The sequence below is a fragment of the Channa argus genome, chromosome 20, assembly GCF_033026475.1.
Source record: "Channa argus isolate prfri chromosome 20, Channa argus male v1.0, whole genome shotgun sequence".
NCBI lineage: Eukaryota > Metazoa > Chordata > Actinopteri > Anabantiformes > Channidae > Channa > Channa argus.
The window spans coordinates 2,773,765-2,787,710 of record NC_090216.1 but is presented as its reverse complement, the minus strand read 5'-3'; the positions used below and the strand labels follow the sequence as shown (position 1 = coordinate 2,787,710).

Below are 13,946 nucleotides of genomic sequence, written 5' to 3'. Positions count from 1 at the left end.
GATGTTTTTTAAAGGGGATTTGTCACATTAGGAGATGATAGATGCTTTAAGCTACAACAGCAAGAGTCTCAGCATCTGCCCATCGAGCCAACACGGCAAATCCACTTGTTAACTCACCAGGGGGCACCCACGCAAAAGTTCACTCTGAAAATAGAAAAAATTAAATAAATAAATAGCTGGATGCCGAACCCCTCTGAGACGATGCTATGAGTAACCAACAGTACATAACAGCAGTTAACCCCATGCAGGAGCTGGAGAGAGAAAGGGAGGCAGAGACCGAGCCAATGAGGATGTAGCCTGTTGCCTGGTAACTGCTGGCCTGCCTGAATCCGTATCCACACAGAGACAAAGTGGAGATGGAGATGGAGAGTGGGGGATGGATGGAGGAGAGAGACAGAGATAGAGGGGAGGGGAGCAGAAAAAAGACAAAGCTGATCCTTCTCAGATGGCAGAATGTTATCAACTATGTGGCTGAAAAATCCAAGATGAGAGCAGGAAAAAGAGGAAATAAATAGACCACAAAAGAAGAAATAGGCAAAAATATAGAGAAAAAGAGGAGTGGAGAGGATTGTAAAGACATGGAATTGTAAGTAAAGTAGGAGCGGATAGAAGGGGGGAAATTAAACAGAGGAAAAGTAATCAAACTGGAAAATTCAAAGAAAATAGTCAAAAATTAAGTAGGAAAAAAACCAGACAAAAAGTAAGAAAAAGAAAGACATAAAAAGAAAGAATGAAAGAAACAGCAAGACAAAGTCAAGGAAGAGAAGCACATGGAAGAGAAAAAGACATTAAATGTAAGAGGAAAATGAAAAGAAAACAAGGGATGACAAGAAAAGAACTAAATGGAAAAGTGAAAAAAGAAAAAATACGAGGAAAGTAAGCGTAAAGAAATAGAAATTTAAATCAACTGGAATAAAGTAAAGAATGGGGGACGAAAGAAAAAAGAAAATAAGAAAAAAGGAAAAAGAGATTAATACAAACAAGTGTGTTACATTTTAACACGTATGACAAGGAAAAGAATGGGATGGTAAAATACAGGACGGGGACATCGGAATAACAGGGAAATATTAAAACGCAGGGAAAGAGAAACCAGTTGTTGCTGCATCAGTAGCCAATGGAAACTGCTCGGTTTCACCCATGTCACTGAGTCATTGTACCAAAAACACTACGAACACAGTCAAGTGGAGGAGGACACACAAATCCTACGACACGGCAAAGCTTCTCCTCATTCACACAAACTTTTTTTTATTTTTTTTAACTTTAACACATCCTTCAGTGAACCGCTAAGTTTCAGAAAGTCATGTGATGTGTTTGTTGGTTTGAAACAGAAAACAAACTTGTGTGTGTCATTTCACATTCCTACAGTTAAACGGTCTTTCGTTCCCATTCTGATGCTTAACGGTGGCTAACAGATGCCACGATAATGAAATGCTATATTTTTGCAAATAAACATTTACGTTTGCTGTTTAATAAATCCATGTACATTTGATTTAATATAGTTGCATCCCTCAGTGTGACACATCAAGCTCTTCTGCTGGAGGTGAGCGGTGGCAGACAACGGTAAGACAGGAAGGAGGGAGAGAAAGGGGGTTTGCAGAAAGACAGGAATAACAACTGTTGTCTGTCCTTGTCCCTCACACACCTATGAACTTTACCCCTGTTCTACCTGCTGCCACCTACAGATCTGTGTTTTCCCGCATCACCTGCCACTTGTTGCGTCTCTCTTTCAATGCCCACCACCCCTCGCTCCCTCTGCTCTCCACCCCCGCTCCCTAACGAGGAAGCATGTGTGCACTGTATATGTCTGTGACTCGCGTAAAGAACTGCTGCGTTGCGAGTGGCCATGTGTGTCTTTCTCTGTGGGGGTGGGAGATAACATCCATCGCCATCGTGTTTTTGCATTGCGGGGAGCAAACAAACGTACCGCCCACCTACATGAACACATGCACCTGCGGCGAGATGTACACGCCAAATTTCACATACACACTTTGTATTGATATAGTCACAGCAAGTGGTTTGTTTTAGTGTCTGAAAATCGCACCTCTATCACAAGCTCTGCTGTGGTAGTTTTTTTTAAGCTGCAATCTGGGAGTAAATGAGTAAATCAATGCTGAGCTGGCGTATTTATAGAAATGAATAGAAGATGCACTTTTTCTGTCGTGTGATTACAGTTTGCAAAGTTCAATGCAAACGCACAAACCGATGACATTCGCTGAATCGACGTGCACAAGGACAAACAAGACAACACTCACAGCCTCGCAGAATCCGTGCAGGAGGGAGGTTTATCTGTCACACGGTGTTAGTCGCTGCGTTGTGGACTCATTCATTGAGTATACAAGTGGGAAAATGTACTGTGTGTGTGATGAAACATGCATCATCCAAACAAGCGGGGTGTGAAAGTGACACGGCGCTCGGCTTTCAGAGCTGAACTCCAGCACAGACAGAATTCACTCTATTCCAACGATCTTGGCCAGCTGAAATAAGAGAAATGAATATATGCAACTTTGCCAAAACCCAATAAATCACTGCTGCTCTGTGCTGAATCTCCTAATCTGTAACTGGTTTTGTTTGGAGGGGGATTCTCCGTTGTTTGATGCGGTTTTCATGTCTAAACATGACATCCCATCTTTCTCCTTGTGTGGCCTCTTTAATGCGACGGCGGCGTTTAAAAAGCTGTCTGTATGTCAGTGGAGATGTTTGAACTGGATCGCCTGCCTCTCTGCGGACCTCCTCCTCACTCTGCTCCTCTGACCACTATTTTTGGAAAGGCAGTAGGAGTCTGCGGTCACACCTTTGTTCAGGACGCAGGTAAAGAGTCATTTAAATGGAGCTGTGTTTCTCTCTTTTGTTCGTGCTCATACACAGCGCATCCACCAAGTATCCCAAGCGCTGAACTTTTCCCACATTTTGGTTATGTTACAGCCTCAAAATGGATTAAAGTCATACATATTCTACAAACAAAACCCCCATCATTTGTTTAAAATCTCTGCACATTTATTAAAAAGAGAAAATGGAAACGATTCCCAAATATTTTCTGCATGTACTGTATCGTACTGACGCCAACACGCACGCACCTCCGTGTATCTAAATGTACAGTGCATCAATCTGCTGGTGTGCATTTGCTGGTGAGATGAGACTGGGAGGGGAAAGCGATGCAGTAGCTATGGAGTTGTATCCATGGTGCCGTTGCCATGGAAACAAAGCTTGGAAAGCTAGTGACTTAATTGGCATCTCTGAGGCACACTGAAACTGTGATCCAGAATAGCAACCCTTGACACACTAATGGTTCCTTTGCAAGCCAGACAACGCTCACATGTTTAATGAGGATGCTAACAAGTTAATCAATAGCCCTTATTGTGTCCTGCCTTTCAGGACAGTGTGTGTGTGTGTGTGTGTGTGTGTGTGTGTGTGTGTGTGTGTGTGTGTGTGTGTGTGTGTGTTTATTGTACTTGCAGAAAGAAGGAGGATTAAATGGGGGACAAGTGAATAATACAAAATGAAATTACTTACAGTGTCCATTGCAGCTTCTGATTCTTGATTGAGTTGTAGAGAGCCTGAAGAGGAGAGCAAGAAAATCCCATTTTCAGACAAACTTGACAAACAGCAGGTGGAGATTTGATTAAAGATAATATTGTGGTTTTCGGTGAGAGCTGCGCAGTAAGCAAGCTGGCCTCATTCAATAAATTGCTCTTTGAGAAATGTCATTCCCGTTCACGCTGCACAAACTGCCCTTTGCCTGAGCTTAACTCATTTTGTTTGCCAAACAATCCATCAGTCATTTAATCAGTGCGGCACCGCTACATCCGTTACAGAGACAAAAGTGCAAACGCATCGACCCTGCACGAAGCCAAATTAAGTCACAGTTTAGAAAGATGAACTCTGGAAATAGAAGAAGCAATAAAAAAAGACAAAAAGTGCACGTCCACAGCGAAGTCACGTTAAACATCTGTTTAAATGCTACAGTGCTGAATGCTTTAGTTGATTATCCACATCACAAACTGAGCAAACATGTCAAACATTCGATGGTTTCCAGTTTTGAACAAAACAACTTGAAAAGAACAAACAAGTGTCAGGGAAACATAAAAAATGACTTTTTAGATTTGGGAATTTCTCTGCAGTGCTGCCAGTGCTGTCGGTGTCGGCAGAGGCTTTAACTGTGCTGTTCCACATTAAGATAAGTGTTGGAGCATCTGTCTATTAAAAACATATATAATAAATTGAGCAAGATGAGGAGAGTAAAAACAGATGCTGGCCAATGTGCCCAGGACAGAAGTAACATTATGACTGAGGGACAAATTACCCCACAGATGTTCTTCTACAGTTGCAGCAGGAATCATAGGTTCAACTTAACAAGTGCACCCGGATCCAAGGGACATTTTAAAGCCACTTACAGGAAGCTCAACACAAAAACCCGGACTAGTGAATGACACAGCCGACAGAATGAAACAGGGTTTAATGGGGAAGCACCTCTGCTGTGAAAGGCCGCAGGCCCACAGACGCACTACGCTTTAGCTTCCTTAAAATCTGCAGTGACAGTCAGGACCTTGAGACACTTCTCATTCAGCGGCTCACTGTGACAGCAGCCTGTGCCGGTTAGATGTGATATAGCAACTTTGTTTCACGGCCGGTTTGCTGCGGAGGAGCCGCGGCAGAGAAGACAGCATGAAGCCCTCACGCTGTAGTGTTTAGGACACAGATCGAAGCCGTGGACGCTGCAGATAGGCCGTTAGCGGTGGCAGCTGAGGTGATGGACTGGACACTCGCAGGCAGCTGCTGAATTCCTCGCAGGCCTAGAAACCTCACGCTCAGCTAAATCAATCATTTTCCATTACGTTCCTTTGACTAAATAACTCCTGCCCACAGTCTCCACTTGATTTATGCATGTTTCAGACTGCCAGCCTATTATGACCAGCTTTGTGTTGCACTGTGAAGTTCAGTCAAATGAAATTGGATTCATAATGGGGTTTGATTCTGCGAGTTTAATCAGGTTCATTTCCAGCCTTTTCTTTAAAATGGACACTAATCAGAAATACTCTCATGAATATTAACGAGCTTTATAGATTTATTTCCGGTTCCTAAGTCCCCTACTGTCAAATCTCAGCATTCGTGCTATGTTACAAAGTAAATATGTTCATTCATTTTAAAAGCCATGATAGAAACGCAGCTGAGCTTCCAGGGACGGCAGAGTCAGCCAATTTAGAAAGTAGAAGACAAACTGCTTCTTCTGCACAAATCTGTGCAACATCAAATATTAAATTGTGAAACTGTGAAATTGTAAGCTGGATCTTCAGCAGCAAGCCCAGAGATTCTGTCAACAGAAGTTTATGATGCACAACTGAACAAAACTGCACCATTTTCAGAAGATCTGGCATCGAAATGAAACTTTGCTTCTTCTTCTTATTTTGTACTCTAATTACCTTCCCACACATATTATGTACTCAATTCAGCCGATAAAAGTTTAGCATCTAGTAAAAAATCTCCACGAACATAGTTTCCCTCCATGTTGGAAAACGATAAGCAGAAAGTCCTCACAAAAGCCAACGATTTCTAAACTGGAACTATGTAAAGTAGGACATTGTTCTCCAATGATTGTGTAAACAGCTTCTGATTATTTTCCCTTTGATTGATTGACATCTAAAGGGTATAATGATGCTTTTCAGGTTTGTGGACATTGCCATCGTCTTTCATTTGGCTTGAGTAAACAGTGTGTGTATATTGTGCCTATGCTGACACACTCTCCTACTGATTTAGTGTAAGACAAACGTACTGTATAGTGAAACTGTGTCACAGCTGAGCTCATCTCCCAACACTGAGTTATTCCTGCAGAACATTTCATATTTGGACAGAAAAAAAAACTCTAACTGTACAGTAAATGCTACATAAACAGACTGTGTCAACAGCACTGGGACTCGGTGGATTTAAAAGGTGGGAGACTAAAGAAGATGGAGACGAAGATGAAAAAAAAAAAGTCAAAGATAGATAGAAGTGGAGAATAAATTAGAGCATCACCCAAACTCATTTAGTCTGAGGGCTCGTTCAGACAAGAATGGATGTTTGTCACCTTCACCTCTTTGCTTCATCAACGCCACCAAGTGCCGGCAAATGGAGGCCATTAGCTTTGAGTGATGTTTTCTACAATATGTTGTACTGAGCTGTAGTGCACGGCCTAGCAGTCAAGCTGTCCCCTTCAGAAAGCACTAGCTAAATCAAAAAAGGCTTCTTTGCATGGTTGCAGTGCGGAACAAAAACCCTACGAGACCATTAGCGTGACTGACAGTGAGCCATCATCCAGTGCTACACTGATGGGTACGTGTCATACTGGTCTGAAATAAAGAAGCAAAACAGCGATTCATCTCTGGGGTCTGGAGGTTAGTTCTGAAGGTCAGCTGACTAGCTGGTGACAAATAATGTGTCTCGCTGACTCGTACAAGTGAGAAAAACAGGAAATGGCTGATGCTTTTCATTACCTTCCTCCTCTTTCTGGCCTGTGGATGATTTTGGCCGTCTTGAGCCTTGCCTAGCAGGTCTGGAAACACCAGGGGTTTGAGGGAACGTGAACGTGGGGTTCTGGGATAGCGGAATGGGTCCATCATCCGGAAGTCCCTCCCGTAGCGCACAGTGCAAAGAGAGCGTGAGCGTAGGCGCCCCGCCGAGTGCAGGCTGTTAACACCAATCATGGTCAGAGAGGAGGGTGCGCAGATCACACAGGTCTTGGCTTTGATTCCAAAGAAAACTGGCTGTTGCCAGATCAGTTGGTTTTTCTGAGTCCTGGACAAAACAATCACGTGGATAACACAATCCTCCGAAGAGATAAAAAGTGTGAAATGAGGTTCTTGTAACCTGGACGCTGTCCAAGAAACACTTGGAGAGGCTGATGTGCCAACAGACAGCTGGAGGTGAGTTCAGCTGGTGATCAGTGGAGACCGCAGAAGGAGGTAACACATTATCAGGCTGCTGTCAAGTCCGTGAGTGGTAATAGTGGACAGTGCTAACAGCAGTAGTCACATGCCAACAGTCTTGCCCCTGAGTGTCTCGATCACGCCCACCAGGCAACACTAGGATGCCCACCTGTTGTTAAATTATTGATAAGATGGCCCCGTATTATACATGTAGTGAAACCACCTGGTGGAGTTCTTCTGCAGGTGAGAATAGGCCACAGCGGTGCAAGAAATCCAGCACTTTCTTCTGTTTGCTCAACGTACCTGCTCAGTCCGTTGAGGTTTCATGGGAAACAATCTGGACATCGAAGCACTTGATGTCTCCGGTTTACTGTTTAGAAGTGGGTAAGCACACCCCCCTCTACAAGCCTGTGCCAAGTTGGCGATACCTGTCCAGTGAAAGGCAAACGGCGAACACACTCCGGCGATGAGTCCTCAAACAGGAATTCACACTCACACAGAGGGACTCAAGCTCTCGCAGATGGTAAGAAACACTGGCAGAGGTGTGAACGGACAGCCAGCATGAAACAGATGGGTGCAAAATGAGGAACTGAAGAGGGAGAAAAGACACATAGAGGCATAAAATACGCTCATACGCTTACATGAACACAAACACAGAGTCACAACAGAAAAAGACAAAACGGAGGCAGATACAGATACAGATGGGTGGGTGGATGGGAGGGAGGGAGGGAGGGAGGTACAGCCCTCGGACTTTCAGAGCAGGGATTCCAAAAAGCACTCTAAATTTCGTCACAAGCCCGGAGATACAGACAAAATAAATGAAAGAAAGTACAACAAATGAGGCAGGTGAGGAGAAGCAGAGACGCAGCACGTTGTTGCTGCCCCCACTGTAAAATGGACACCCTCAGGTTTCCAGTCACATCACTGATTGTCATTGATTGTCAGATTCTCACTTATTCCACCTGATCTACGTCCATGTGAAAGAGCTTGTCCGCTCTCATCCTTTACTCGTCTGCGATCCACTTCTTTCTGCGAGGGATTTCTCTCAAGACTCTCTTTGCAGCGGTTTCAGCCTCTTCCCACCACGCATTCGTCAGGTGTGGGTGCCGCTCTCCTGCCGCGGATGGTTCTCATACCTTCCGTGGGTCTTGCGTGTTTGTGCCTCGTTCCCTTTTTTTTGGAGCGAATCTTCTCATCCAGTCGTTTCCTTCTTTGTTCCCTTCTCCCTGCTTCTGTTGCTGCTGCGGAGGAGGAGGAAGAGAGGAGGAGGAGGAGGAGGAGGAGGAGAGGAAAGGAAGGCTGCCTGAATCTCCGAGTGAAAAAGACGTGGATAGGGACAGCGCTCTCCCTCTCTGCTTCTCTCTGGCTTCGTCAATGTGTAAGTCCCTCCCTCCCCTTAACTCCCTCTCTCACTCCCTCCCTCCCTCTATCCCTCCTTCTCCCAGTCATCGCCAGCAAATCACGGACTCCCAACTGTATCTCCCATGCAAACACACATACACCAATGCAGACGGAAGCTTTAAAAACGTATTTGCATGCGTTTTGAGCAGTAGTCCAAGCTGGAGAGGTGAGAGGAGGAGAGAGTCAAAGCGGGACACAGGGACAAACAGTGTGGAGGGTAGGTGTACCATCAAGCAGCACGGCTCCTGCATTAAGGGGGGTCTTAACATTACAGGTTTGGAGTCCGGCGATGGGTATTGTAGCTCAAAATAACAGCAAGCACAGTTTGCTTCGAATGCATGTGCCAATAAAAGGTCACATACACATCTTCAGTGACATAAGCAAAGGGAGTAAAACATAAATAGAAAATTACAACTAAAACCAGCCCCGAGCAACAAAAAGGGGCGTGGTTAAAACAAACTAAATACTACTACTATTAATAATAATAAGCAGCTACAAACCACAGTGAAACAAAGCCAAGTGCATCCAGAGACTTAAGCCGTGGTTCACAGATATGGATTGGACTGATTTTATAGATCTATAAGTCGAAACACACTGAGGGATTCAATGCTCGGCTTCAGCGTGACTTTACAAGTGCACGTCCTGTGGCAGTCGAGTGAACGTGGTGCTAATGTCTTTGGTCTTTTACCCACGTTAAAGCTTTGAACATAAAGCTGTAAAGCTTTTATCTGCTTGAGGTGATAAACACAGCAAGAAGTTGAATAGATCTTACTGAGGAAGAACCAAGAACCAAGACAAGCTACTGGAAGTTGCCCTTCTAACACAGCTCTCCACATTTAGATTAGTCTGGGAGAATATTTCGGTTAAGGAATATGTGAAAAATGTTGCTCACTGTAACTTGAACTCATCATGGACCAGGGGAAACGGTGCAGTAAAGGTAGCTGTCTTTATGTTTTAGTGTGCTTTACTGGAGTCTGGGCTGAAATGTGCTTTGTAATTTCATTTTTTTCCCTCTGCTGGCTTTTAGTCCACCGCCACCAGCATCTAGACCCAGAGGGATTCAACAAATGTCTTATTTTCAGTGGCCTACATCTTAAGCCCCATCTCATCAATGGGGTTTAATTGCCAAAGTCCTTTTCTGTTGCTACTACATAAACATCTGACTCAACACAGGCTGGAAAATACTGGGTAAACTGGGATTGTTTCAAAACCATTTTCACTCGTTTGGACAATTTACAATAATTAGTTACAATTTGGTTACAAAATAGGTTTTTCGCACAATGAAAAAGGTCAGTATCCACTAAGGTGGGTCTGGCTTTTTTGGTCCATCATCAGTGCCTGTGCCGGCGGGTTAGTGGCTGGACCCGATCCCAGCTGTCACTGGGGCCAAAAACCTAGAAGTATGAGGAAAATTTGGATCATTTTAGGACTGGAATCTGTAAAAAGGAGGATTTATTTTTTGGTTTACCCCAGTGACAACCTCATAGGAATGAAGGGCTGCTATATTTCAGTTCTGTATGCACTTCTCATAACCCATCCATGGTTCAAGCTCATTACCTTCAAGCTTCGAGGCAACACCACTGTGCGGAGCCGATTCCCAAATACATTTAAATCAAACTGAAGTAAACAATCTAAAATGCATGAAGCTTTGTGTCAGTATAGAAGGTCTGGTTTCATATTTTTGACCATTTTCCAAATTCTTGTAATTTTTAGCAATTCCCCTACAAACTCTGTGGGGGCAGAAAACCTTTGCCCAGACGCTTCTTGACAGTTTAATCTGCAAATGGTTTAATGTTGCATTTCTCACATATGTAGGGATGTATTCCCAGCTCGGTTCAGTAACCTAGTTTTCTTTGTGTCCAACTCACAGCCGCATCCTAGTCCTCCTCTTGTTCTGTACCCTGTTCTCGTTCTCCAATGTAAAATGTTTTAGTTTAATGGTTGCTGTGACCGATGTGTCACCCGGGGCTAAACCTACCCAGGGTGACACCTCATGAGCAGCATCTGTCTTTTGACAGAAATCATCAGGGTGGACATGATGCTGAGATGTGACTTGAGTCCCCGAGGGTTTGTGAGGGACAAACAGAGCTCAGGAGCAGCAAAACCTGAACAATCTGGCTCAAGCCGACGGCAGGCGGAGGCAGAAGGTTTGGTGTGGTCGCCTCTGACAGTTATCCTCCCTTGCTTGACTTGTTTTCTGTGGGCGGCAGCCGCAGCAGCAGCAGCAGCATCAGCTTGTACATTTGTCAGCTGAGGCTTGAATCCCAAGAAAACCAAACTTAAAGTGCATCTGTGCAAAGCACTTAACCTGAATTACTCACATAAACGTAGGGTCGCTGCCGCCGACTACACAGAACGGAAACAACTGCTCGCTGAGAAGAAATCTGTCGTTTCTGTTACCTTATGCTTTCTTCTCGATATTCCAGCCCGTTTTCATCCTCCTCCTCCTCCATCCATCCCACTGAATATTTAAAATCTTGTATAAATCTCTGTCCTTCGTGGAGATTAGACAGCTCGGGGAGATGGGAAGCCACGTGTCTCTGCTGACCTAAGCAGCTGTCTCTTTGTCCGAGTAACGGTCTCGTCCTCAAACACTGCCTTTCTTTTCAATGTCTTTTCGCAGTAGCTCGACATTTCTTTCTTATTTTCACATTGAAAATGTGAGATTTGCATTTTGACCAATGTCAGTTTGGCTTTGCTCCATCTTCAATCAATGTAGCAGCAGGTGTTGGGTATCTGTTCTGTTGTTGGAGCAAATTTAATTATTTTGCAGGAAATATCCAGTTTATCTATATTGATCTGATTATTCTAGATTTATTAGCCAAGTCATCTAACCTGACAAGTGCCCCGTAGAATGAAATACGAAAATGAAAAACTAAACCAATTGGTAGAAGTCTGAATAAATATGTGAACCTCACTCATCTTTTCTCCTGCGCCTGTTTTAGCGCTGCACCTTTTATATTTGCGTTTACTAAGTGGGAAAAGACAACTGGACGTTTTTACTTAAACTTGATCTGTCAGCGGTGAAATGCGAAAACACCACAACACTGAGCCCTTAATACTGAGGTCTCATACTGGTCCACTCCAGCCTCCTGTCCAGTCTCCTGTTGCTAACCTAGAGGGGGATGGTTGTCAGAGTCATCCAAGTATGAAACGCAGCGCTTGTATTTGAAATGCTGTTCATTTGTCCAATTACTTTTGAGGCTCTAAAAATGGGGTAGTGTGTATAAAAATGTAATTCCTAAGAATTAATTGTTATAACTGAAAGTCTACACTTTATTGACATCTGAGCTGCTTTATTTTAAATCCATTGTGGTAGCGTACAGATGGAAAAATGTGAAGAAAACACTTCTGCACCTGACTGTAAATAGCTCCTTAACTCGCCTTGCACAGGCCATCGAGCAGTGGCACTAAAGCTCATGTGCAGACTGCAGACAGTCAAAGCTCGGTGGGGACACATGCAAGAGTGATTTCTTTTTCCCTTTCATTTACAAAAACAAATGAGACATCCATCTTTTCCCGTGCCATCGACACTGCTATGCAATCGATAGCATCACTGCACCTAATTAGCCTCTGATTGAGCCGTTCAACGTTTTCATTTCAGCACAGTTTGTTCTCCTGCTTTAATATGGGCTCCTAACCTACTTCAGTGCATCATTAGCTCCCACTTCAAACTCTAAGCCCTCAGCAGTGCTGGCGATAGAGAGAGGGAGGGACTGCAAACCTATGTATCTCTGTGTTTCCTCTAAAGCACTAAAGCTTGGGCCAGCAGCGAGAGCTTCATACTCTGCAGGGAGCTGCGATAGCTGCGCAGCAGTGTTTTCTATGCAAGCTAGGATAGTGATCTAGGACGGGAGAAGGAACGTGAAGCAGAAAACTAAAGTTTAAATGTTTACTGCAGCACTGGGGCCACACGTCTAAACTATTTCTCTTTGTAGCAATTACCCAAATACTGAACCAGTCTTCATTTAGAGGTCGCAGCGCTGCAAAAACAACAGTGGACAAACTACAGGATGACTTCAGTTGACAGAGTTCAACTTCACACATTTGCTCAATTATAACTTGAAAAACTTGGCAGCTCATCTTTTTTTCTGCTATGTATTTACAATTTGAGAGAGTTATATAAGCCATTATTCTTATTACTCATAAAAAGGTTAAAGCTACAAATTGTAACCTTTTTAAACAATATATTTTTCCACTATGTCCACGATGTCCTTTAAAAACATATCTTGATGTGGAGAAGTACATTCAAAACCTCCTGTGACCCAGGCTGAAAGAACAGCACTGGCTTGATACATCTGGAGCTGTCTCAGTTTGTGTAATGTCATGATGACAACTACAGGAAGAAGTGAGCAGAGTGCTGCAGAGTGTAGCAGAGGGAGGGATGGGGGAACAAACTGGAGGGACTTTGAGTCTCATGCAAATATTGTAGCACGAAAACTGGCTTGGTGCAGCAGGTAACACAAGCAAGCTGACTGTATTATTAAAAAATGTTATGCAGGGATTTTTCTGTGCTCTGAGCAGTGCTTTCCTGAAGTCTCCACTGGCTGCTGCTTTGAGCCAAGAACTGGTCTGCTGCAAACCATAATTAACAGAGTTATTGCTTTTACACTTTGGCTTTAGTACTAGTTAAGCTAATGACATATAGTGTGCTGGTCGGGTTTAGAGGCGCTTTAAAACGTACTGCATCCGTAGGACCTTAGTGGTAATCGCTCGCACAGTGAACCGCTAAGTTATTTATGCACATTTACATCCGTCAATCTTCTGTAATCGTTAGGTGCAGACTTGTTATGTTGCAGACTTTACAATACTATTTAAATGCAGTGAAATTAAAGTGCTCATTGAAAAGTTTGAGGTGATTTCTGTTTTGTCTGTATTATACTTTTGTTGCTTTGTTTTGCTGAGGCCTGAGACTTTCATAATAATTCATTACTGATAATTAAGATTTAATAATTAATGGTTATTTATGGTTAATTATGGTTACACTGACTCCAGGGATATACATGTCACTAATTCCCACCATAAAATGATGGAGGTTGTACGTGCGGCACATGTCCATTTAGCACTGAAGCTCATTTGTCTAAATCAGTGTTCTTGCTCTTGGATTCGTAATGAGGCCATAAACTAACTTAATGTACTCCAGAGGATATTTCCTCCCACAGATTTCCACACCAGACCATCAGTCAACAGTGATGTGCTGGCTAAGGCGTTCCAAAATGGGCGCATGGGCACAGTTAATAGGGGTGGGTGAAAAAAAAAAAGACATTAGAATCACAATTCATATCTTAAAAAAGTGTTAAAAAAACTAAATAATAGATTTTTATAATAATGTTGACAAACCCAAAAACGAACCCCGAGGGCACAGCAGCACTTAGACAGCAAACGCACGTTCGTTCTCTTGTAGTTGATCTTAAGAAAAGAACATCATTTGAGTGCATTTCAATTACTTCTGTGTCTTTCTCAGATATTAAACAACTAACCCTACATTTTATGAAAATTGGCATATTTGCTTTCTTGCAGAGAGTCGGATATCTGCTCATTAGATATGAATCAACAACAACATAAGCTTAAGATACAAATGTCTAAAGTCAAACTGTAAATCTTTTGATTTGGCTTAACTGCTGTTTTTGCAGAATGTGGGCTAAG

The 13,946-nt window shown here is 43.2% G+C and overlaps 1 protein-coding gene across 7 annotated transcripts in view; it reads right to left on the bottom strand.

Annotated features, from left to right (window-relative positions):
* LOC137105357 (PH and SEC7 domain-containing protein 1-like) overlaps positions 1 to 13,946 on the bottom strand; it is a 65,747-nt gene that overhangs the window by 11,140 nt on the left and 40,661 nt on the right. For 5 of the 7 annotated variants that reach the window (XR_010911797.1, XM_067487454.1, XM_067487452.1 and 2 more), the window contains one exon: positions 3,511 to 3,554. Coding sequence is in view for 5 of the 7 variants with exons in the window: in XM_067487454.1 (XP_067343555.1) it covers positions 3,511 to 3,554 (44 nt within the window). In the remaining 2 variants the exon portion in view is untranslated. Of the gene's footprint in view, positions 1 to 3,510; positions 3,555 to 6,467; positions 8,287 to 13,946 lie in introns of those variants that run through there. The other 2 variants (XM_067487457.1, XM_067487458.1) reach the window with 2 other exon arrangements.